Below are 26,482 nucleotides of genomic sequence, written 5' to 3' on the forward strand. Positions count from 1 at the left end.
AAAAAAAAGAGAGAAGTCCCTGCACACTACTATGCCAGTTTGGGTTAACCACGCTGAGAGCCTAGGCTGCAGACACACAGGATAGGTGCCTAAGTGGATTCAGGCCTGTTAGATTTATAGCCATTTCTTCAGAGAGTGTTCATCCATTGGCTATTATGGAATGATTAGAGGAGAAGGTGAAGCTCCAACTCTGGAGAAAATCAATACAGCTGTCGAGAACGATCCTGCCTTTCCCGCTCCAAGGAGTATTAGCACCGAACCCTTCTCTCTCTCTCCTCGCTCACTTCACACTTCTTCATCCTCTCCACCGCCAATTTCACCCCTGTGTCCTCTTTCCCACCCTGCTGACCTGCCATGTCCTTCTGCTTCTAACGACACCTGCTGCTACTGTCTCCACTGTCTAAGCTTCGTAATACAACATGGCCACCTCGCCCACAGCCACAAGAAGTCAGTGTACAGTGAGGGAATACAGGGGAGGAGGGGGGGGGGGGACTGGTGCATGATGGATGACTACTGAAAGAATCACTCACCTTGTAGAGCTTGAGGCTGGCCTCGTGGCGGGAATTGACAGTGTGCATGCGCAGCTTCTCCAGGCTGTTGGTGTAGTAGTCGCAGGCGTTGCACTTGAGGTGAACCGGGTTCCCAATAGCCACGCACTTTAGGCGCCACTCGTTACCCTTGCCGCCCTCCTTAATGTGGGCTACCAGCTGGTACTTCTGTACATGCTTGTCAGTCTTGCAGTGCAGCTGGAAGTTGGCCTTCAGCTGTGTGGTGTAGCGGCACAGCTTACACTGGTGCGAGTCACCAACCACAGCCTTCCACTCGTCCTCTGGCAGAGAGCGCTCAGCGCCCATGTGCAAGCCCAGCATGTCCAGGTTGTCGGTGGTGAACCGGTTGCACACGGCACACTGAAAGAGCTTCAGTGATGGGTCAGTGGTCTGCGACAGGCTCTCTCCGAGGGTCATCAGCTCCTCAGATACCAGCTGCCCTCCACCCAGGCGTACGTCCATGGGAATGTCCCCTCCTACTAAAGACGCAGGATAGAAAGACCGCACTGTTAATTTTTTTTGTTTGTTTTACAAAGACATACTGTATACTGTACACTTTAAGCTGTACTGTACATTTCAGTTTGTCTTGGGAAAAACAACGAAAACAACGCTCAGCTATTCTACACACAGCCAAGTTTGTCCATATTGTCGAAGTTGATTTGCTTTGCAGTCCTCTAGAGGCTCATGTGCATGTGAATTTTTACACACTTCATTTCTAAACAAAATACAAACAAAAAAACATCCCTTTCTTTCATTTAACATGAGAGAAGGAAGGCAAAAAGAAAGCAAGGCAAGGACCAAGTATAGTTATAGATTTCTGTCAAAAGCTTGTTTGGATTTTCCCAGCCCAGCATTTCCAAAGGCTATGAATTCAGAGTTAAAGAAAAAAACTAAAAAAGAAGAGAAAAAGTTTTTTTCTTTCATTAAGGGAGAGGTAATGAATTCCCTTAGCCTGCTTTACTGTAAATCAGATCTATTCAAGGAATAGTTTGAGGAATCCTAATATACTTAAAAAGTGCATTTTCAACTCTGAATCACTTTTTTGGAATGAAGCTCTTGACTGAATATATGAGGTGTAGGAAGGGAAAAGGAAAGAGCAAGAGCAGGGCAACCATCATGAGCAAGTATTCACAGTTGGTGTGGAAGAAGACACATTGTTTAGGGAAAAAAATGACAAGAGGACACATCAGGAGCAGTTTGCATGTTTCTACCTTTGCTCACTGATCTTTAATCTATCACTGCACACACAGAGCACACTGGCTGACCCCACCTGGCTTTACACTACATTAATCCCAGCAGCCTTTTTTTTATTTATCGCTGCAGTATGCAGCATTTTTCTCTGATGTCCTCTATTACCTGCACTTTTGTGCTAAACCCTCCAAATCCATTCACAGATCCACCACTCGGGGTGCAGAAATCGGTCTCACCTGATTCCTTAATCCCGACTTCCCCGTTTCTCTCCTGTCCCTTGCTTTTCTTGATTCATTGTTAATTACATTTGGTAAACAATTCCATCTTTAAATAGCCTCCTGAGTATGAATCATTCCTTATAATAATATCTTTTGTATCTGATTTGTGCAATAAAAATGTTCCAAGATCATGACTGTTTCTTCTTAAGTTGGCAGGACAACGTGTTGATAAATTTCATTTTGAGGTTAATTTAGGAGACTGCACTGACTCATATTTTCTTTCTCTCTCTCTCTCTCTCTATCTCTATCTCTTTAACCTTAGGTTCTAAGGATAAAAGATATAAAAGACAACAAGAAGGCACAGCAAGATTATCCGATATTATGATTTGTCATCCCTTAGGGGCCAAAGCAAAATGACAAAAAAGATATAAAGATGAAAACTGCAACCTTCTGTCGTAATACATATATACAAAAAATATATAATAAAAAAAAAAAAATGCTGTGATTTTCTCGAACATGATGTAATTCATAAGTAGGAGAAAGAGTATACGAAGGAGAAAATTAAATTGACATGTCTGTGCAGACTTTGAGGTTGCAGCTGGCACACCAAGCCTCCGCTTTACCGCTGCATAACCGATTTTCCTTTATTTCTTTTACAGAAATAAAATTTATAGCTGCAGTTACAAGTAAGGAGGGAAAGGAGGTGAGTCGGGTCAGTTAGGACGGCAACGGTTTGGGAAGAAGGAGAAAAAATGCTGACGTGCACAGGGAAGTAGTGTGGGCCAAGCTGCAGAGCTGCCTGTCTTACCCATTCATAGTGCCTTTTAAACGTGTGTGTGTGTGTGTGTATGTGTCTGTTTTGTGTGTGTGTGTATATGGGGGGATTTCCCAGCAACAGTGACCCGACAAACACAATGGACGCTACTAGCAAGTCGAGGCTTATATGTGAGGAAGATATTTGTTTTCTCCGCCTACTTTTCTGGTTCCGTGGGTGTTCGTATGAAATATATATCAACTCTCGGAGATACAGTATCCTTTTCCTTCACACCTAAACGCGGTAATAATACCGTCTGGTGCCTGGAATACCTGCTTTAAAGCATCGGCCTTCATGCAAAGCTATACAAAGGGTCCGGACTGGAGTAGTGTCTCCTCTAGCTTTGCGTGCTAGAAACCGCTCACTGCTCTTGAGTTACGGTGACATCCTGTTCTTTCAGGAAAGCAACATAGTGAAGGATTTCCTTTTTTGCTTGCATCATAGTGTATGCCAATTCAGTAACATGTCCCACATAGAAAATAGCTCTCTCTTTCAAGGCAAGCTTTCACAGACAAAGAATGCACTTCTTCACAGCATGGGTTAGCGAGGATTCATTTTTACTTTAGGCCGAGTGGCCTCTCTAGGATTTTTCAGTCATTTTTTTTCACGGCCATTTGTTTTGACGATTATTCTATAAGTACTAATAAGTGCATATATTTGAACTTTCTATTTTTCCAATCAGATTGTTTCAAAGTACCTTTTTTTTTTTTAATTATACAAAGAGCAAACAAAAAAAAATCATTCACAGAAGTCTATAAAAATAAGAGCTATACAACTCACCTAGTGCAGGGGCCAAGGAAGCCATATTAGGATCCAGGTGGAATCCTCCTAACAAGAATTGGGCGTCAGCTGCAGTAGGATCCATCTTCAGGCCTGGAGGCAGGCTCATGTTTTGGGTCAGGTAGTACTGGTAAAGCTCTGCCTCAGAGGGCGAGTGCATGGCCCCCAAGCCCAGACGGCCATGTTGCATCTGGGTGACATTCTGCTGAAGCAGCATCATGTTGTGCATGTGCTTCTCACTAGTCATGTGAATCCTTAGGTTGCGAGCTACGTTGGTCTCGTAGTCGCAGACCTCGCAGCGCCAAGTGGGTTTGCTCTTGGGCTTGGTGGGCGAAGGAGCTCCACAAGGCCCGGCTATGTGCGTAGACGACTGTGGTGGATGGTGGTGGTGGCTTGGGTGGTGACTGCTGGCCTGGGTGGCTGAGGGAACAGAGACCACGCCACCAGGAGTATGCCCAAACACCTGCTCACTGGCAGTAGGGATGGAACCTCCATTCTGTAGGGTCTGCATGTTGTTGAGGTGCTTATCCGACTGCATGTGGATGCTGAGGTTGCCCTTTGTGGTGGTAGAGTAATTGCAGACCTCACAACGGAAGGGCTTGTAGCCACAGGTGTAGCTCTCACCCCTAGCCAGACGTGGATGGCTCTGTCCACTGCTGCAGTACACGCAGGAGTTTCCCGAGTCTGGGTGCTTCTCCTTCATGTGGGCCTCCAGGGTCTGTTGGTACTTGTAATGCCAGTTGCACTTAGGACACTTCAGTGTCTTGCAAGAGTTGCGCGAATGCATCATCGTCATATGACCACCCAGGGAGCGTGACGAGCCCAGTACAGTGTCACATTTAGGGCACTCAACCCCATTTCCTCCACTGCCCCCAGCCCCATGGTTCTGGGTGCACTCACTCACCCCAGTAATGTCGCAGGTTCCTGCATGCTGGGAGTTGGGGTGGGAGTGTGGTGAAGGATGTGTGTGGTGGTGATGGTGGTGGAGGTGGTGCAGGTGGATACCACTGTCATCATCTCCCTCTGCCAGGCATTCATTTGGTTCAGGAGCTGTGGCACTATCTTGATTGGCACTTTCATCAGCGGCGGGGTTGGAGGCTAGAGGGGAGGAAGTACCTGCTGAGGAGCATGCAGCTCCATCCTCCTCACCTCCTCTTCTGGTGGCTGCTGCCAATGCCATGGGGACAGAGGGCCCCTGGCAGTTAAAGCTCAGTGGGAGCTCTGAAGCCCTTCCTCCTCCATCTACAGCCATTCCCTCTTCTGATCCCCTGACAGAAGAAGAGCACATGGAAGCTGGGACTTTGCTGTTTAGTGTGGGGCTGGCTGCAGAGGAACAGACAGAAGGCTGAAGAGCGCTACTAGGCATTAATAAAGGAGATTTGGAAATACTTTGGTTTGAGACAGCTGGTTTCCCGATGAGTCCACCACCACTGCTGCTACTGCTACCACAGGCCACCGCAGTGCTATCGTCCTCCACTTCATCGTCCTCTTCTTCTAAAAGAAGTTCCTCCTCATCCTCAGAGGCCACCTCCTCACCATGAATTAGAGTTTTGCTTTCACAGGGCTCCATATCCCCACCCCCCCTTCTCTGAGTCCCCTCTTTTCCCACAGGCCCCTCTGTTCTCCCTCCCTGAACCTTGGGCAGGGTAATGGAGTCTTTGGCAGAACCTGGGGATGAGGTAAGACATGGTGCCTTGGGACTTCCAAGGCCTCCCAGGGTGAGTAGGGCTTGTTGCTGGAGACCGGAATCAGTGTCTTTGCTGAGGAGGCCGTCACCTCCTCCACTATTGCTCCCCGCCTCTAAATGCACTCCACTGAATGTGCCAAAGAAGCTCTGGCCTGAGTTCATGGGCACAAGGTTGGGTGGCGGAGGAGAGCTCTTGTTTTTTGGTTCCAGGAAGCTAATTAGGGGCTCTTTGTCTTTACCGATGCCCTGTATAATGGCAGACGCATGCTTGTGTCCTAAAAGTCTTCGCTCATCCTCACACAAGGTCATGCGATGATCATGGACAGCATGTGTGGCAAAGGAGCGAGCATAACCAAAGGACAGTTTGCAGAGGAAACACATAAGAATGGGCTTGCCTTTACCATAAAGGGCTAACCCATCAAATTTAGAGAAATCCACATTGTTGGGAACATCTTTGGATACACAAGACTTCTTGGCAGACCCATCGCTGTTCAGATAATCCTTGTTGCTTTTGTGCCGCACGTCAAAAACGCGGAAACTGTGCAGTACAGGGCTGTGGCCTGCCAGGGTTGAGGTATTGGGATAACCTTGGTCTGAGGAGCCAAACCACTTTCCAAACGATGAGGCTATGTGGAACGTGTTGATGATCTGAGGGTACACTGATGAGGAGGTTCCAGGGGGTTCCCCTGGTTTACCACCACCAGAGAGAAAACTCGAGGGAAGCAAGCTAGATGCCATGCCCCCATCACTTTGGATCAGCTGGCTTAGGCTTTCCACAATGTAAGCTGAGCCATCAGGCTGGTAGACAATTTCCCCAGCTAGGTTTTCCACATCACTGCTCTCTTCTTCCTCATCTTCATCTCCTTCTTCACTCCCACTTTCCATAACTTCCCTTCGCTGGATGGGCTGCTGCCGCATAAGAGTGGGCATGCCCCCTCCTACTGGAGCTATAGGTATGCCGGGGAAGGGCTGCAAACTCGGAAAACAGTTGTCGATCTCCATATCGTCCAAGTCATCCAAGTCTTCGTCGTCCTCTCCGCAGCTCCCAGCCTCCTGCTCCTCCTCTAACTCCTCTCGTCTGGGGTGCAGTTGGCTGCTGGTGGAGCTGTCACCGGTAGCCTGGGACAGGGTCCGTGTTTGCTGTTGTTGCTTCTGCTCTCTCAGAACCTCACGAGTCGTGCTGGGGTTTTGAAGCTGAGCTGAGAGAGACAGGGGATCCAAGGAAGGGGGGTGGTTGCTGGGAGTGACCTGTGCGCTAGGGCGATCGTTCCAGGGTTGAGGAGGATGCTGCTGAGGCTGCTGGGAGGTGGCTGAAGAGCTGAGCCCATCGTCTGTCCCAGAAACCACGGGAGACTCACAGCTTTCCATGCTGATGCCTACATGAGGCGTTCATCGCATCCAGGCCTGAATGAAAAACACAAAGGTGAGAGATATGGTTAGAAAAACAGCTGCATTAAGGAAAACTATAAACCTATATAAAAGCAGAGAACAAAATAAATTACTGATTTCATGCTTCAATTACACTGTTCGTAATCAAGCCAAGTTCCAGCTTTTTAATACTAAACATTCAGTGACATTTAGTTACAAAAAGACTTCAGAGATCAACTGAAAATGCTATGTATAGAGCTGTGAACAGGCTTGACATATAGTGCATTAGACGAGAGACAAAAGCGCAAGATCTAATAGTGGAAAAATGACAGAGTGCTCATTACGGTAGATTAGGTACTTAAATACAATACCTCAGACATGCATTAATAAGCCAGCTCAAATGGCTCTTCCTGTCATATCAGCAAGTTACCATCTTTTATCTTCATCTTCCAAACAACACTCAGAGTCTACCATGTTCCAGATTCCCACATACATCCGGTTTTAATTAACGCTCAGTCTGAGAAACAGTAACAAAATAACTTAATGGATAAAGAAGCTCCATTGTGCTGCTAATTAGACACAGTAAAACCAGCCATCAGCACATGATCCATCTCCCACACCCATAGAGAGTGAGCTAAGATTTATCAGCCAGTATGGGGAAGAACCTCCACAGCAGAGAACGCAAATTGATTAATTGACCATTATTAGCTCTTGAAGCCTAAACTCTGAGACAAAAATAAATAAATAAATAAATGAATGAATAAAACCCACATGCACCTAGGTTATAAGAGAATATGGGTTTATTTATTTAAGTTAACAATATTCATAGGCTATGTTAAAAAAGTCTACTCGTTAACATTAATTAAAATAATAATAATAATAATATACGTATATAGTAATACTGTAGAATCCCTTGATTTTTCATAGGGCTATAGGCTAAGCTAACTTTAGCTAGAGAGTCAAAGTTCTCCATAAAAACAACAATATAGTAAAAGTGTGTAAACTAAAATGTAAAAGAAGTAAACCACAACTTATAAATGCAACTTCCCAATTTGAATTCAGAAACTTCTATCCGTTAGTTTACAAGGTTAAGAAGAATTGCAAAAACACGCACACTAAGAGGAACTGACTTAATGACATGGACGGCATATATTTCCTGGTATTTATTTCTATAACAGTCTATGTAAATGTAAAAAAAAAAAAAAAAAGTGGTCCAAGGCCAATAAAAACTAACTGGTGACCTCGGCTGGCCCGAAACTCCAGATGCAACTGTGTTTAGATCTGGTGTGCAATATGCTGGTTTAAACACTCCAGCAATCCTTCACGTCTTCCGTAACAAATGGGAGCTGCACACTCAGGGGGCTTGGGTTTGCCCGGAGCACGAGAGAGGCTCAAGAGCCACAGGCCGCAATTTAGAGTGGGCCGGGGACATGAAACGATGGCGAGAGATAGTGCTGAGCTAATAATTTTATTAAAGGGATAGAGGCAGCATTGATTAAAGGGGGCAACCAGACTGAAACCAATAAATCCGGCATGCCCTTTCACCCTCCTATGCTGAATATTACATGAGCAAACCTTCCCGGCAGCATGCTAACCGCCGTGTCCTGCCTGATTAGCACATTTGCTGCATGCACTTGATTTATTTACTTATTTACTTAGGGATGCAAATTTCGACGCTGATCAGACACTGTGTCTGAGGCCACCTAACCCCCCCGCCCCCCCCAAATCACACACACATCCTGCCCTTATATATTAAATAACACAGTGCTTGGGTAGGGAGATTAATAATGTCTGACTCCCTCTTCATGAATATCTGATGTAAATGTACTCCCCTTTGTCACCCACCACCACGTTCAAACCCCCCACCACCACAGTCCAGCAGATATGCATAATATGCGCGCATGATATTCTGTTTTTTTTCCGACTTAAATCGTCATTATTATATATTCTGTATGTATTCTGTTAAAGACGAATCATCTACTTATTGGTAGGATGTATGGAATATTCGATATGGAAATATATTTAAATATATTGGACATATTTAACATATCCATATATTAAATTTCACTTTACCAATAACTAGATAATCTATCTTAAACAGAATTAATATAATAAATAATAAACATTCGCTCGGTAAACACCAGATCACACAATCCACCATCACTGTCGACCATTTTGAATATTTCCAACCGTCCGACCATCTTACTAATCTGATTCATTTCTCTATTGCGGCTCCACATCCAGATCTATCTAACGGATGAACCGACCCAAATCTACATCCATCATCTACACGGTCCAACCTGAAGATCAACCATGTTGAGCATTTCATTAGAAGTGCCAAGCATTTAGACTACTTCCACTCTGGAGCCAGACGCGAACTCTAGGTTGCCTGGCTGCTAGCGACCTATTACACAAACCAGGATTGGATCTTAAAATGGAGACTAATTCAATAACCTGGTCTGGTATGCACAATAGGATTGTCTGGAGTCTGCCGGTCGCAGATGGGAGCTCCAACACAACACCGTTCGCTCGTTCATGTTCTGCTTCCTCTGTAACACCTGTTTAGAGCGGTAGAAGCTTTAAATCTCTAACGAGAGCCTGGGAATTGGGCAGACATTAGTTTCCTTGCTCGCACTCCACAGTAGCAATCGACAGAGAATCATAAACTGTGAATTACAGTAATTCCCGAGCGTTCCACATTGCCATAGCTTTTGCACTATGATTATCCTGTTAGGCTAAAGAATTGATGGTACGTTCTGAATTCTGGCCCCTACTCAGAAGAAATCTAAGGATGAAGGCTTCCCAAAGAGATCACAAAAACACTTAAAGTGATAACCAAGCAAGAGTCGGGGTTATAGTGATCCTTACAGGGAGGCGTTTCATCCCCCCCCCTGTGATAAGAAGGACCATGGCAAAGTTTGCTCTCAAAGGATCAAAACAGACCATGTTTTAAACAATACATCCAGTCAGGCTTGTGAGAATAACCATTTCAGCTATCAGGAACTGCGTCTGGCCAAAGCAGCACTATCAAATCCTCAAAGAAACTAAAAAGGCTGGACTTTTCAGATGTCTCTTGTCCAAGCTAGTGAAGCAGATAAAGGCTTTGCCAAGTAAAAGCCCGGGGAACCTAATGAACACTGTCAGAGAGTGGGTCTGGTTGTCATTTGGAGAGGATGGAAAATGAGATAAGTTTTTATTTATGGGACCTTTCATTAGGCGGGATTTACCGGCTGAGCGAGAGGCGAATTAAAGGCTAAGCAGCCATCTGATTACAAGCATGCTCATTCACCTGCCTAGGGGCTGAGCCTTTAGGGGCCAAGCCCTGGCACCCTCTGTGCTCTCCTGGGGAATTAACACACACTCGGCCCCAGCTGGAAACCAGTTACAGGGTGCGGACCTGAATCTCCGCCCTGACTTGCCTTCCCCCAGCAGCTGTACTTCAGCTTTTGTTTGAGCGCTCTCGCTACACTTTTCGGCGGTCTGTGGCGGCCGTGGCGCTCCAGATCTCGCCGTCTCGCTGGCTAGCCACAGTAGAGTTAGGATACTTATTGAAAAATCAATGTCATGAATGCTAAGAAAGTTACAGAGAAATGCATACAGGAAAGGTTTCTATTGATAAAACAGACTGGGATGTTTTTGGTGGTGGAGCAGGCACGATAGTCCTGCACGGTCTGCTAAGCTTAACCCAATTACACATGACACATGCATGTAGAAATATGGTTACCTTCCTAACTCTAAGTCCACTTTAATGCTCTACAAGAGTTCCTGAAAGCCCTGATCCCTGGTTTTACTCCTGACCTGTTATGTAAAAGGTCTCTGCGAAGAGCTTTGGAGATCTACACAGAGTTAAAAAGAACAAGCTTGAGGTCTCGATTTCTTCTCAGAGAATGAGCAGCTCACATGCTGACTTTTAAACCACACTTTTTGCTTCTCCTTGTACACACTTAACAACCATGGTCTTATATCTAATCTTAAATCGAGCCATTTCTTTAGGAATAAGCTTAAAAAAAAAAAAGAAAAAAAAAAAGCCTAATTGCTAAACGACTGCGAAAGAACCCTCGTATAAATTCATCTGCACTGTGGCTAGTGCCGGGGCTTTACGCAATAAAATCCACTCGATATCCAGATCATTAATACGAGGTAAACAGAGTACACTGAACTGAACTGTTCCTTCCTTCCTCCAGCCCCGTCTTTCTCCTTGAGTGTTTAATGTAGACGCAGGAAAGCTTCAGTGCCGCCGCTGCCGCCGCCGCTTCAGGAGGAAGAAAAAAGTCACCTCAGGTCGATGGCACTCAGGCTGTAAACACGGTTTCCCGTAAAATCAATGATCTTCAGTTCTAGCTATCAGTCTGAGCTACAGAAATAGCAGTGGCTGTGACGAGGCTGGCGCTGGGGCTGGGTGGAGGGAGGGAGAAGAGAGGAGAGGAGAGAAGAGAAGAGGTGCCTGCGAGTACATTAGGGATGAGATAGCACAGCTATGTGTAGAATGCTGCCACTTCTACAGACATCACACCGCTAAGCGGACGCTAACACCGACCGAAGCTGTCTCGCTAAAGACAGACTACGTTTCCCATAGTCCTCGTGACACTGTCTGACTTTCCGCGCACTGGAATTGTAACATAGATTGCTCTCGAACAACAAATCGCTCGTTCAAGTAACGTCATAGACACATGCACGCAGGCAAACAAAACGTGGCGAGGCCTAAAAACACGCCCATGGCAACGTAAAGACTTTACACCACGTTCTAGCTTTGGGCTAACAAGAGTCAGATTTGTCGTCGGAGTGTGGACGGGTTCGAAAGCATCCGAGGGGTTGGGGGGGGGTTTACACGTCGAGGCGGAGCGTCTCATCACTTTCGAAGTGCGCGATAGAAACAGCCTCTTCGGTGTAATTAGAAGCAGTTAATTAGCTGTGGGTTAATTACTCAGATTGAGAGAAAGAGAAAGAAAAAGAAAGCGCGAGCCGGTAGGGTGGCGAGGCACGAGGAAAGCGGCGAGCGCACAGCAGGAAGCTCGCCGTCTCCTGCCAATTAGCGAGCAGCATGGGGGGCCTGGCGGAGAAGCAAGGTTGGGGAGTACAAATGAGGCACGAGCTCGAATTAGCTCTCTCTCACAGCCTGCAGAATTAACATCATACTCAACTTCCGCCATTTAAAAACGCATTCCGTTACACATTCACAGCGTTTAAATTTTTTTCTTTCTAGGCTAAGCGATGCCGCTTGCCTGAAAACCAACTTTCGATTTTTATTAAAAAAAGAAATAAAATAAATTTATCCCATAAACAGAGTGACCTTGGTGAATATGGAGTTTAAAAAAGCGAGTGAAAAGCCACTTCAACGGCTCATTTAGATAAGTGATTTCTACACAAAAAGCCTCGCCGGGATAAACGTATCGACGTACAATCAGAGATGGGCGATCAGGCTGGTGCGCACGCAGAGCGCTCGCAGCGTGCACCAGGACACAGCGGGAGGCCGCACAAGTGTTTGGCCGACTGTGTTTGTGATGTGTGCGATGCGCGTACGCGTTGAACCGACCTAGCAGAATCATCCGCTGCGTGCGGTTTATAACATCAGGATAAAGACTGAAAAGAAAATGCATGCACATGTCACATCTAAAGATAAAGCGACAATGCTGGTGCGAAGCAGTGGATGGTTGGTGATTCGGCTCATCTGCGATGTTGTGGAAATGGAAATCCACAGGGGCCAGCTGGTATGACGTCATCACGATACATCAGTGCTGATTCGATCCGTATTGCGGTTCGGTGAGTATCACGATTTAAAAAAAATTTTTGATTCAATATATACTTTAGATTTACTTACAATTCTAAACTAATTAGCAAATAATTTGCTCGTTCCACACTGTGCTTCAGTGTTTAGAGCGCCACCTGTAGGATTATAGAGGAACGGCAACACGCTACAACCTCAAATGCAAACATATATAAAAATGAAAAAATATTTCCATCAAATCTAAAGTCGGTGCAGCGAAACGAAAGGATAGATTATTTCCCTATCTACATCAGAGTTGCTAAGGTAACATTAACGCAACAAATTAATGTCAGTTCCGGCTGAGTAGCTCAGGAGCCGGTGATCACCTGAACACCTTTGTTCTTGGAAATAGGTTGTTAATGGCTGAACACAAACAACCACTCTTTACAACCATCTTAAGCAGAAAAGCATCACTGGACGTTTAAGAAACAGCCCGGGTTCAGCTACTCTCAACAACTTAAAGCCTAAGCACGCTCGGATCCAATGAAGAACCAGCATCTTTCACATGTGAGTTAGTTTATGTCTCTAGACCGTTGTTAAAAAGTTAGCAGGTGTGCATATGTGTGTGTGTGTGTGTGTGTGTGTCTACAGACGAGCTTACACATTCATTAATTGTACTATCTTTTCTATAAATAGCTCAGGGAAGCGTCTCCTGAGAGAGAAAGCGAGAAAGTGAAATATGCAGACTGCAGAGATCGCTCCTCGCCATGTGCTTTGCACTTGTATGTGTGTGTGTGTGTGTGTTGTTTTTTTCCTTCCAGTGATGTTAGTCCGGGTCAGGCCGAAAGTTGACTCGTAAGAAACAAGGGACATCAATTAAAACAAAAGCAGAATCAGAGTTTCAGTTCATAATGACAGGGAAGAGGAATCATTATAATAATAAGAAATGATACTAGAGAGTTCATTCCATTCCTCTGCAGTGAAGTTTCGACTGCATGCATGGTTCTGCCTCTCTCTCTCTCTCTCTCTCTCTCTCACTGATGCTCTCTCGCTCTCTATCCCTAGCTACTCTGCAGTTAAGGCAAGCCAACCGCAAACACTGTTGTTAAAATGATCAATACCATTGAAATATTAAACCTTAAGAAGCCGCATTATCGATTGCAAGGCCGATGATAAAACTGTTTATTATCATAATCGCTAAAGCTTCATGTGGGCGTTCTGGAGAGGGACGCGGAGAGCTGTGCCCGGGTGCCACCGGCTGAATTTCTTCTGTGCCTTCATTCTCTCTCTCTCTCCTTCTCTCTCTCTCCTTCTCTCTCCCCTTATCCGGACTTCATGTTCATCCTAGAACATGCTTTTCATACTTTTTTTTTTTTTTGGTCTGCATCTCTGCCCAAAGCAAAGAACTGGATGAGTACAAGGATGAAAAAAATCTCAGGGATCAATGATGGGCGGGCCAAATCCGACAACACACCTTTAAATCTCAAGCGCATTCATCCACCCATCCACCCCCCATCCTCTGCTTTTTTTTTTTTTTTTTTAATAATCAGAAAAACAAATACCTCAGTAATGACCCAAGTCTGCACCTGGTAAAACACAGCCAAGAGGAGTAAGAGCACCTGGAATTAGCAGAATTATCCAGGAAGCATGTTTTTTAAAGGAGCAGGTACCTGTTCTAACCTTTAAAAAAAAAAAAAAATCTACAAAAAAAAAAACTGTGTCCTCGGGCAAACACTAACACATTGTGGGAATGTAGGTGTGGGCATGTCATAACACAAAAGAGGACAAGTTTAACAGTTGACTTAAGAGGACGTGGCTAAGAATACAGAAAGCGCAGGCACTCCATTAAACTTGTGGCGACGAGTCTGCCGGAAGAGCCAGGAATTAAGGAAAACCACCTGTCCAGGCGATCGCTCGGTTCCACTCTCAGCACGGAGGTGCCTGCTGTTGTCTGTTGCCTAGCAGCAGAAAAAAAACACAGAACTCTGGCTTTTGTTGTGTGCTTAAAAAACGAAAATGGAGGTAAGACCTTCAGCAGGATGACCGGAGGCATCGGCCGGGAAACTGTTCGGAAAGTTCAGATCAGTATACATTTTGTTGTAGGAACTCCAAATAAACTTTTTTTTTGGCTGCTCCCGTCGAGGGGTCGCCACGGCGCACCATCCCGTCCGGACATAACTTGGCACAGGTTTTACACCAGATGCCTACCAGGGTGCTACACAGCGTGGCAACCCACTGATGGCGGGGCTTGAACTCGGATCCTCAGATTAACAACTCGGATCCTCAGTTCCTGCAACATCACTACTGTTACAGGATGTCTAAATAACCTCCTTTATCTCACATAATTAAGACTATAGCTCACAAGCAGACAAAAGAAATTATCAATATTATTAAAATAAAAAAAATGAAAAGTCTATACGCTTTGCAGAATTATTGAATATATTTAAACGGAGTGCGCCTTGTGCAATCAATTGTCAATAATCTTGCAAAACTGCCACGTTTTGCGTCCCCGTTATTATCTGCAATAAGGGGCGAGACGCATTTTTAAATGCTTACTTATAATTGTCGGTTGCAAAAGAAAAGTTTTCACCTGAGTGCACACCTTGGTTCAGCTGAAACTTTTTCTTTTACTAGACGGATTAATTAGCGTGCACCAATTAACCATAATCCTTTCTGAAAATCCAGTACGAGCAGAAAAAAGAAACATAAAATGCAAAACATGAAGTCACCTCACTGTTACTAATACTGACAAAAAAAATGAGGCTAATATGATTTACACGTGATGCTAAGGCGGGTCAGATCTCATAGACGAAACAACGTCCAACGAAACCGCTTCTGACTTCCTGTCGGTGGCCCAAACTTTATTAACTCCCTAAAACTGCAGTGAGCGCGCTCAGATCCACCCCCTTCAAGATCGTCATTCACGGATGTACAGCCTTGTAAATGGTTTACTGCGACTAAGTGTCTCATCCCTGTACTGTGCTTAAAGTCTCAGTAAATGTCATTTGCTTTTACGACTTCACGACAAACCCTGGTCCAACGCGACAATCTTTATTTCTTCGTCTCCAGTCCAGTAGGTGGCAATGATGCAGCTTTCTATTGCCCATAAACTCAAAAGAAGGAGAGGATAAACTCTAAAAAGTGAATTTTTGTTAACACTCTACAGCTAATGGACGTGTACAGTATGTGGTGTATGTGCAAGAAATCAGTTCATCTGAAACCATTTAGCGTTTGCAATTTTATGGAAATATTCGTAAAAATTCGAAATAGACCCACTACGCCGAACCTTTCGCCCTTACCCACCCAACAAACTAACGATTTATCCACCCCTGATATCCACATACAAAGACATCATTTATTTTTGTCACCATTCATTTATCTATCTGCAAAATTAAAAAGATGGCGCGAGACGGATGCTCGAACCCTGGCGATAACCCGGGCGATAATTCCGGAGCGAAGATATCATGGATAAATGATTAGTGGCCTTCCTTTGAAGACTGTTGTCTTTTCACTCTCCACCAGACATTTGCTAAAGTCATTAACGACAAAGACTATGGTGGTGGTGGTGGTGGTGGTGGTTGGGGAGGGAGGGAGGGGAGGGGGGGTGCAAATCTTTCTGGTACACAAATACTTCTTTTTATGAGCCCTGGCCTGAATTCCTCCCTGCTTAGTTGAAACCCTTATCCTGGGAAAGAACTGTGCAGTGCTTTAAAAGATAAACCTCGAGGGACGACTGCTGCTTTCTGCTGCTCTCTTTCCGCCTCCTTTAGAGAATTATGGAGCGTTAATAAAGTAAAGCGATGTGGCGTGTGTGTGTGTGTGTATATACATATATATATATATATAAATATATGTAAAACGGTGAACTAAGCATGAAGCCCTGTTGCTCTGAAACAAACAAACAAAAAAACTAAAACTTAGACGTGACGCTATTGCGTATTTAAAAAGTTTAAGAATGAAAGGGATTCCTGTGCGACTCGAAACACCTGGCTATCCTCGTACAACGGCGGAGAGCGTCTCCAATTAGGAAACCGCACTCACACTTCCTGACAGGCTACTTTTGCGGCCACGTATGCCCGCCTCACCAGGCTCCCCTAGCTCTGAGAACGTAAACACGGGAGGCGCTGACAGCTATAATAACTCCGCTCATATCCATTCTTCTCTAAATTTGCAGAATTGCAAACCTCGTGTTTATCTTTCCGCTTTTAACATTATGCACATCAAGCAGAACAGGCCTGAGAAAGGGCCCGATCTGTTTACGTTTTATTATCCGTTTCCCCGTGCTAGCTTCGGCGGCTATAAAAAAAAAAAAATCTCAGAATGACATTTCACCTGGATGAAAAAAAAAAAACGTGCGGTTTTGAACCAGCAGTTGTTACGAGGACTCGAGCCAAAACGTAACTAGCGAAGTGACACGCAATTCCTGCAGGATCTGTCGACAGCGGAAGAGATGAAGGCGGAAAAAAAAATACATCTCAAAGAGAAAACAAGTTGTTAAGAGTCTAACAAGGTGGCCCAGGGGGCAATGCTGAAAGATGCCTGGGTGCTGGGTGTAAGAGAGCGAGTAAAACATCAAGCGTGCTTTGTGAATGCAAGCAAGTCGAGACCTGCGCTGAGGAAAACCTCATTCAGCTGAAGAGAGGAAGAAGAAAAAGAAGAAAAAAAAATGCATCGCAACCGAGCCAAGTTTGTGGCTCACACAGCTAATTTGATTAGAAAGCTAGGAGTTTGACCTGAGACCAGGTGTTTGGAGAAAAAATAAATAAATAAATAAATAAACACTTAAACGAACAAGGACGCGTCCAAGTTCTGTCGGGACGCCATCGTCAGGGGGTTAGAACGAAAGCTGAAGGTCCCTGACAGGTCTCATGTTCTTGCGTTCAAATGTGTCAGCTCAGATATTTATCGCGCACGCTTTTCTGGCTACAAGCTTCAGGATCATGCAGGAAAACAATCCCGCAATACGCAATACGCAATACAGTCAGCCTCTCTGAGCCGTATATAATCCCAGGACTTCGCAGAATCTTGTCTATAAAAAAAAAAAAAAAAAAAAGCATTAGGGATAATCTTGCTTGTTTGGCAAAGGAGATGAAGTAGTCTGTGGTTGTCAGTGAAAGTAGACGCTTCCTGGCGCTCAAACTTGCAAGACTATAATCGTAGCCACCATGGACAGAGAACAAACGAGGCCTTCATATGCTCCAGCTTGACAAGGAGAATAAAAGGCGTCGTCGAATATGCTAACAATTACAACAACTGTTTCTGATCCCGTCTGGGTGGCTCAGCTATCTAGCGCGTCTCGTGTGGTTCGTGTACGTTTACCGTGCACCGTTGCTTCTCCCGGGTCCGTGGACCCCCTCCCCTCCCCTCCCCTCCCCTCCCCTCCCTCACCCACCCATGCCATACACCCTACAGCAGCACCTGCTCGATATAAATCAGGGGCCATGTTTGGGAAGTGAGGCATTACACAGCGTGACACGAGCTGTCAGAGCCGAGATCGCAACAACCGCAACGTTTAGCCGAGCTGCCGCAGAGTGTGTGTGCCCAGATCCTGGCTCCTGAAACGCCAGCCTGCTCTTATCTCGAACCTCCTCGTGCTGTGTCGCATGACATGTGCCTCACATCTGGAGGCCAGCTGTTCCAAGCGCCCAGGAGGAGAAAGAGAAGAAAACAGAGAAAAGAAAAGAAAAAAAAAAACGGAGACAAACAAACCAAGGCGAATCAACGGAAGCAAAACACACACTCTCTGTCTTCGACCTACTCTCTCCTCTTCGCAGCTTTAAAGGAATACTCTGCAGTTTTCACAGCCTACTTTCTGTCCAGTTATTTCACAATGTATGAGAAGTGTAAGTTAGAAGTTACTTAAGTGAACGGATTACTAAAATATATATATTTTTCGCGTTATACAAGCAAACAAACAAAAAAACGTATGTCCTGAGCTCATTTACATAGACACAGAAACGGTGTGTTTGGAAGAGGAGCGAAACAGATGCATTATTTGAGATGTAATTCAGCTCGAGTATTAAAACACACACACACACACAAACACACAAACATACACTTACGGGGACCTTTGAGACTTGTGTGAAAGTCTTGATAAAGAAATAGTAAAGTATGGGACCTTTAATGCAAATCGATAAAAATCCAGAAGTTACAGTAAAGATTTGAAGATGAAAGAGAAACGTGTGTATACAGTACAGTATATACCGACCTAAACCCTACCGAACCCTACCGACAGCGTTTTTGACTAGAAAAAAAGTCGAGTATCGCTTTAACGACGGCGTGTTGTGTCATAACAGGCTGCCCGAGAGGCCTGAGAGAGAGAAAACAGAGGTCACTGTAGCTTTCCATTGCTCTGATTTCCATCTCTGTCACGTGTTAGCGTGAGGTCAACAGGTCGCAGCGTGGATGAGAACCGGCACATTCCTCAGAGGACAGAAACATGTATTCTCTGGGGGTGTGTGTGTGTGTGTGTGTGTGTGTGTGTGTGTGTGTGCGTTTATTAGTTTCAGCTGCCAAGCACTCTTCACTCCTTTACCTCAGGACCTGGCAGTTAAATATTAACCAGAGATGTTTTTTTTTTCCTTCACTGGACTGTGCATGCTGGGAGAGAGAGAGAGAGAGAGAGAGAGAGAGAGAAAAAGAGAGAGAGAGAGAGCACAAGAAGGTATGATCGGCTAAGGATTTGTCCAGAGGCGACCGTAGTCAGGGGCTCGAGCTACGATGTAAGATGTGGTGTTGCAGTTGCATGTAGCTGTGAGCTATAAAGGTTGTATAGAGAGGGAGGGGGCGGAGCAAAGGGCCAGCGCGGGGCCAGCGCGGGGCCAGCGCTTCCTCACTGTAATTTACATTGCTGCGTAATTATCTGCAGGATCAGGGGCTCCAAGCCAATGAAAGAAGCCTCTCTCTGGCAGTGAGGGTCAGAGGAGAGGCCACGGATATTATACACACATATACACACATATACACACACACATACACACACACACACATTAAAACGACCCTCAGGAATCTTCCAACCTCGCTCTGGGAATATACTGCGTAAGAAATTAAACCGGTCTGTGTCTTATATATACATATATAGTCTTATAACAGTTACCATCCTGAAGTTTTTCTCTAACAGCACTGGGGCATAAAGTAGTTTATTATATCACATACGCTAAAGCAAAAAAGTGCCATATAATGTTCTGATACAAGTTAGTTCATGTTATCCTTCGAATACGAATGAGACAAGTGTTATATATATACATATTTTTGGAAGTTCATAACTTGAATATATATATACAATATATATATATAGAAACATTCGAGTTATGAACATGATACAAAGATACGAACAAGCATTCGCGTATGTTCAATGGCAGAAGTTAGATCACATGTCCGGCGTACATTGTCCAGTGGGTGCATCGTTCATCCCAGGGTTAGGTAAGTGTAAAAAAAAAAGGACAAAGCAATAACAACGAAACAAAAGTGAAAATAATTAAGAGAATGGAGCGAGGGGAAAAGATGGAAGATGGATTGCTTTATGGGATCCAATGCTAACTAAGCATCTGCTTACAGAAAAAGTATATATATATATTTTAATCTCCTATAGCAATATAACTAAAAAATCATACTATCATACACTGACACATTTCTACGCTACACAATATATATATCAGTTACACATACGCATCGAGTTAGCTAACAACACTTCTAGCAAAATGCCACGAATTAGGTTAAAGCAGGGCGCCATACTTTTCTTTTGCACGATGAAGTTTCAACTGTGTGAAATCCGGACTAAAATCTAATAAGGACTATAGATAGGAAACAGGCTAAATGTTTACACTAAAGCTAAAGCTCTGTGATCTAGCACGGGGAAACAAAAAACAAGAAGTAAAACGCATCAGGAAGCTCACAAGGAGGACGGAACTGTACAACAACGGTGACAAACACTAATGTGCAGAGAATTCTGGGAACTGAAATCCAGAGCAAAAGTCAACACGAGAGTTCTTAGGGAGCGCACATATGCATGCACACACACACACACACACACACACACGCGCACACACACGTGTATATAATGGTGTTGCAGTAGTGATGAAATACATCACAATAACAAGCAATAATAATAATAATAATAATAATAATGATTGGATGAAATCTGCTACTTTTAATCAGTTTGTGATTATTAAAAATAATGATAACAATATTATGAAGTATACAACATCTCAAAAAATGGGCCGTGCCCTAACTCTGTGACTCGCAGCTCCACTACTGTTAGAGCTGCTGCCGTAGAAAATGAATCTTTATCGTAGAGAATGAAGATCTTTCTGACCAATTGTATTGTATTAACTCATGCCTACAGTGTAAAATACTGTATCTGTATCTATACGACCTGAACTGTTAGCTCGCCTCGAACAGCGTTATGAAACACTCGAGACGCGGACATGTGTGGTCTCACGCTGCACATAGTTAATCCAACCATAAAGCAAAGAAAGTGTGAAAAGGTGTCCTTGTAAAAAATATTTCGTTCTTTGGCTAGACATATTGTACGGAGAGAGAAAACATGAAAGAATGAAATTGATGCTTTATGAAATGTGTGTAGGAAAAAAAAAGTCGAAATCATTATACACTGCTACAAACTAGTTAAAAATGTTTTGTATTTCACATTCTTTTTTTATTGCGTGCCAATTCCCCTATTTGATGGACTTCCTGCACCTCTCGGTGGGAGGAAACCAGAGAACCCCGAGGAAACCCACCAAGCACGGGGAGAACATGCAAACTCCACGCACACAGACCTGAAGCGGGAATCGAACATGGATCCTAGAGGTGCAAAGCTACAGTGTTAACCACCGATCCACTGTGCCACCTATTTGAATTTAATTAATTCAAATAAACGAAGTTTTGATGTATGCGTGCCAGAATGCAATATATACAAGCAGAACCCCCTGGATAATATGATTTTTTTTTCCTTTGAGGAGATCTGTTCACATGAATGGATGGTATAGGTGTGTACTTGTGTGTTTATGCGTCTGTCTGTGTAAGTTTGGAAAAATAGAGACTGGAGCCAGATATGATGTGAATGAAATCGCTGACTTCTGAGCAAGTTTGGCGCAGGTGCCAGCATGTGGAGGCCCGGAGGCCCGACATACAGCAAGACAACATGGGAAACGGGCCACATGGCGTAAGAGTGTAAACATTACAGAGAGCAAGAGAGAGAGAGAGAGAGAGTGTGTGTGTGTGTGCTACAGTACCAAACCATAAGTACACACACACACGCACGACTTCCAGTCATGGTCGAGTCAGCATTTCCCTGAGACTTATCAAACGCTTCAAGCTCAAGCTCAACACTTTTCACAGCGATAATATTAAGAAAAAGAAAAAAAGAAAAAAAAAAGAAACACCCCGTAATATTCTGCTTATGTCAATGTGTCAGGTCTTCCAGCTGGCACTTCAGAGAGGAGGTTTAGTCAGGGATTAGTCGAGCGCTATTAATCTACTATGCAAATAGTGCTTTAAAAACAGCAAGTGCAGGTCAGCAGAGGCGTATATTTGCATAAGCTGTGGAGAGTAGGGGAAAGGTGTCACTCCACTCCCAAACTCCTATAACGTCAGGTCGGGTCGACTCCCGCCCCTGACAGATGCCCCCTCATACCCCACCACACCCCACCCCATCCCACCCGGTGCTGAAGGAGAGACCACGTAAGATGATAGGCCACCTAATTGGGGAAGGTTAATTAGTCTGGACTCCATGGTGGCAGGTGCATACCTTTTGTTTTGGGTTTGGAGGAGCCAGGGGAGCTCGAAAGGGGAGAAAAAAATGTTATCTAAAAAACGAATTATACTGTTCTGTTGGGTTGCTGCACCACATTTTAGAATACTTTAAAAAATGGAAAAGATATAGCTAATTAGGGCTGGTCTTTGATGTGATAAAATGATGACATCACACTTATGATATCACAGGGACCTTTAATAACCCTGCTGTCTTTTTCTACAATTTTGTCAAGTTTTCTACAAAATTTATTTTTTAAGTTTCTTTTATTTATTTCTTTGTTGGTTTACTCGGTCTATTGTTATTATTTATTTGCACATTATTGGTAAAGTTTCCTTATACTGTATCTTCTGTTTATGATTTGTTCTGTTACTGTGGATAGTTAATTGGATAATTCATTTTTTTACACCTAAATCTTTTATGTTAGACTTTTATACTTTCAATATTGTAATTGTAATTTTTGTTATTAATAATAATAATAAAAAAAACTTTAATAACTGTGGTTACAAACATTAAAACTTATTATTTCATACAATTTATCCAAGAATGCTCTTATTCTTAATGTACGGTCATCTGTAAGTTTTATTCCCTTCTGTCCGAGATTGCATCTTTAATTTATGCGTTTGTTCTTTTTTTTATATTGCATCGATTCGGATTTTACGACTGACTAGAGGTTTTATTTTCTTTTATTCGAGATGCTTGCTTTATTTGCTTTATGCGCGCGCTTTATTTCGTTTTACTGCGTCCTATTATTTATCATTTTCCTGCCTAATGTCTGAAACAAGTTTTAATCTTCTTATTTACAGTATATCGGTTCCTCGGCATGACATACTAGTCTTGGGAGAAGGCTTTCCTGCTTCACAATAAACAAAAGGAGGATTTAAGAAAGACTATTAATCTATTAAGTCGTCGCATACACCGGCGAGTCGGTCATTTACGGAGAGACCTGACATACAGCTTGGAGTGTGTACACAGCTTGTCACTGTAATATCATTCCAAAGAAAAGAGATAATGACAGGGAAAGAGGAATAGTGAGAAGGACTGAGAGGTGTGTGTGTGTGTGTGTGTGTGTGTGGGTTAGGGGAGGGAGGGGGGTTGTTTTGAGCCAACGCAAGCATAAGCAACACCTGTTGGCCTTGTCGCCACCTTATCATTAGGCTATCTGTAATTAGGGACAACGGCAGAGGTGGCGGCGGGGAGGTGCACTCATGCATTCCCGTCTCCGGCCAGGTATGTTTGGAGTGCCAATAAAACAAGAGCCGCGCCCCGGAGATCCTCCCCACTCTCAAATACTCTGGCCTTGAAATATAACTTTACAAAAAAAAAAAAATAAATAACTGTGATCTTGAAAACTCCTGAAAACATGAATGAAAAGGAATATACGTTGTTTCCGATACAGGTACAAGAGCTCAGGTTGTGATACTTCATTCTTTAAATGATGAAGATAGACCAGATTTATTGGAAATGGCAAAAAAGCTCTCGCACAAAACACAGCCAAATAAAACATGTAGTGCCATAATACAAGGAAGCACCAGTGAGAAACAGAGACATGCTTTTTTTTGTGTGTGTTTCCTGTTCGAAGCATGTTTTCGTAGCGCAGAGCCTTGATCACCGAGTGGCATCCAGTGCTGGTGACCCTTCCTGTCTGATAACACATCTGTCATATGCAAATAGTAATATATATATATATATATACAGAACCTTGCAGTAATTTGTGCACAGACAAAAAAAAAAGCGCACACCACTTTTTTGTGTCCTTCAGCTTAAGAATATAGTACACACACTCGTTCATTAAAAACCAGGAACCGTCTTAGTTCACTTTTTCCAGACTCTGATTCACAGATGGTTTTTAGACCAGACTCACCACCATCCTCACTCCCGGCGATGAGTAATATTTTTCTGACTAACCAATATTCCAAATCACGTTTCTCAAAACCTCCACAGCTGTAATTTGAAAGAACCATTTCGCTCCTCCTCTTCTCGTCTTCCTGACATGATAAACGTCCTCGGAGTCACATGCAGCGTTCTGAACCAAATCTCTCGCACGACCTAGCAGCCTCTAAATTACAACCTGGGTCAAAGGGAAGGTGACAAGCAGAGTTCACCGGGTCAAATCTACCCTCATCAAAGAGCGGGTCAAAGCCGCATAACTCTTTCACTAAGGTGAGGGTCAACGCAACGCTCTGTCCAGTTTCAGGTCAATCCAAGGTCTCTGGCTGCCGAGGTTCGCGGCAATACAATAAAGCGATCAATGGGGAAGCCAGACCCTGGTCAATAATATAGTCCGGGACTGCAGGGGGTCAACACCTGTTCTTTGGCCTCTCCTTGGAAAGTCCTAGCCTCTCAAAGTGCACTAGGGTTTCATTTGTGTTTCCCAGGCCAGTAAGTGCTGTAATAATATCCCCATGCCACCTCGGTTTGGACGCAATAAAAACACGCAACCCTTACCATAAGCATGTCGCCTGGCTCGACTGAACATTGCGTCTCCTTTTTCATTACATTAATGCACCCCACCAGTCGCTAAACCATTTCTTATTCCGGCACACAATTCCACACATGGTCCCACTGCCGAGTTCTGGATCCCCTCCAACCTTCAATGCTGGCAAGGAGCCATACAACGAGGAGGACGCTTTAACGCTAGAAGGGGGTCACGTATCCGACAGTCGTTTCGAGTGGCGCAGAAACAAGCAATGGTCCAAAAAACGTAATGTCACCTGACACACTGACATATGACAAGGACATCCTGCTCCAGGAAGCAAAAGGCTAGGTTTTTATCTTTAGCCTAGGAACTGGTATAATATACTAACAGGCAGGCAGGATGTACACACCCTGAACTGAATACGTCCAGAAAAACCTACTTCACAAGGAATCTTATCTTGCCACCAAAAGTTTATCACAACAACAAAAAATGGCTGAGAGAATTTTTTTTTCCTGAATAATTCCTAAATTAAAAGAAAGGGTGTGTCAAACCCAGTAGCTTTGGATGACGGTAAGGTTTGTGAATGAATATCGACAATGATGAATCCCCATCCACGGAGGCAGACAGCATCCCGTTCTCGGTGGTTGCCAGGATGAGGCAGCAGTTAATTCTTGGCTGCCTTCCCTATCTGCTTAAAGGCAGGTATAGGATTTCCAGCAGCTCCGGCTGGCTGGATACAATAAGGAGCTCAGACGTCAGCGGGCCAAGCTCCAAGCAGGTGAAATTGCCCGCAGCATCCTGAGGCTCCCCACCTTATTGCCTGTCTCCAGAATCTGAACTAGAACCTTGACTACTCCCATATGTCAGCTAGAGAATGAACTCCTCCTACTCTTCTACTTCAACGTTCTCCGGTTCGTCCCTCTGGAGCGAACCTTTATGGTTCGATATAGAAATCTGCAGCAGACTTTCCCTGTCTGGAACAGCGTTCGATCCAGTATATATTCCCATCTCGCATACAGTGTGTCAGGGTGCGCTAGGGCTCAGTGTGAACCTGACCAGGATGGAGCAGTTACTAAAGATTTCAAGCAGAACTCCTTTCAGAGGAACTTCTCAAAACCCACCAAATTTTGCCTCGAATGCAACAGATACTCTGAGCACCCCCTTTCTCTGGTTCGAGCCACGGGCTGCTCCAGCAGGTGTCATTAGGCGGCATAATCAGCAAGCTGTTTGCATACATCTGCCGGTGCTATCGATCCCACTTCATTCATTAACACTCAGTGGTATATAATTAACATGCGTGTCCCCCTCGCCCAAGGGAAAGCTAATTCCTCTGCACTTCAGCAGAGGGCACAAGTGGGCTTGCCGTTGCGGGCATGGGGCCAGGAGTGCGCCCGATCCCAATGGTACGCATCCCCATCACCGCCTCCAGCTGTCATCAGCCCCCCTAGACAAGCTCTTCTAACAAGGAGCGCCTTCCCCTCCGCCCCGCGTTAACTAAAAGCACAATTATCCGGAGAACAATGATGCTTTTCACAGGGCCTTGTGTTGCCATTAAGGCGGTGTATCTGGTTACAGCAGCCTCTGCTTAAGCTAATTACGGAATGCTATCTCTGTGCTTCTCATTGCTTCTTAATTAAGTAGGATTTGTTTCAAAAATTTCAACAAACAGTTACATTTTTTTTTCTCAGCCAATGTTAAGGTATTGAGCAAAAAGCCTTAAACATATGATTATTCTTGGTCATACTTCAATTCAGTACAGATGCTGGAAATTATGGTAGTCCTAACTTAGAGAACTACCTAATCTTAGCTTTTTGAGAGCGCTGTGCTGATGGGATTAGCCATGGTGGTCGTTAGGATATGAGGCAGACAACGAGAGCGTTTACTGCCAGGGTGAGCACAGGTCTCAGGCCAGACAGGGTAACAGAACACCAGGCCCGTCTGCTGCTGCCCCCTTTGTGTCTGCAAACAGGGCTCAGGGCTTCTCACCAGCGCCACCATCAAT

General features: G+C 44.3%; 1 protein-coding gene across 3 annotated transcripts in view; it reads right to left on the reverse strand.

Annotated features, from left to right (window-relative positions):
• The window catches only part of zfhx3b (zinc finger homeobox 3b), a 159,674-nt gene that overhangs the window by 95,069 nt on the left and 38,123 nt on the right, over positions 1 to 26,482 (reverse strand). For 2 of the 3 annotated variants that reach the window (XM_053513907.1, XM_053513905.1), the window contains exons 2-3: positions 3,552 to 6,642; positions 531 to 1,027 (exon numbers count right to left, since the gene is read on the reverse strand). In XM_053513907.1, coding sequence (XP_053369882.1) covers positions 531 to 1,027; positions 3,552 to 6,606 — 3,552 coding nt within the window. In that variant the 5' untranslated portion in view covers positions 6,607 to 6,642. The remainder of the gene's footprint in view (positions 1 to 530; positions 1,028 to 3,551; positions 6,643 to 26,482) is intronic. The other variant, XM_053513906.1, reaches the window with a different exon arrangement.

This window comes from Clarias gariepinus, chromosome 15 (genome assembly GCF_024256425.1).
Source record: "Clarias gariepinus isolate MV-2021 ecotype Netherlands chromosome 15, CGAR_prim_01v2, whole genome shotgun sequence".
Taxonomy (NCBI): domain Eukaryota; kingdom Metazoa; phylum Chordata; class Actinopteri; order Siluriformes; family Clariidae; genus Clarias; species Clarias gariepinus.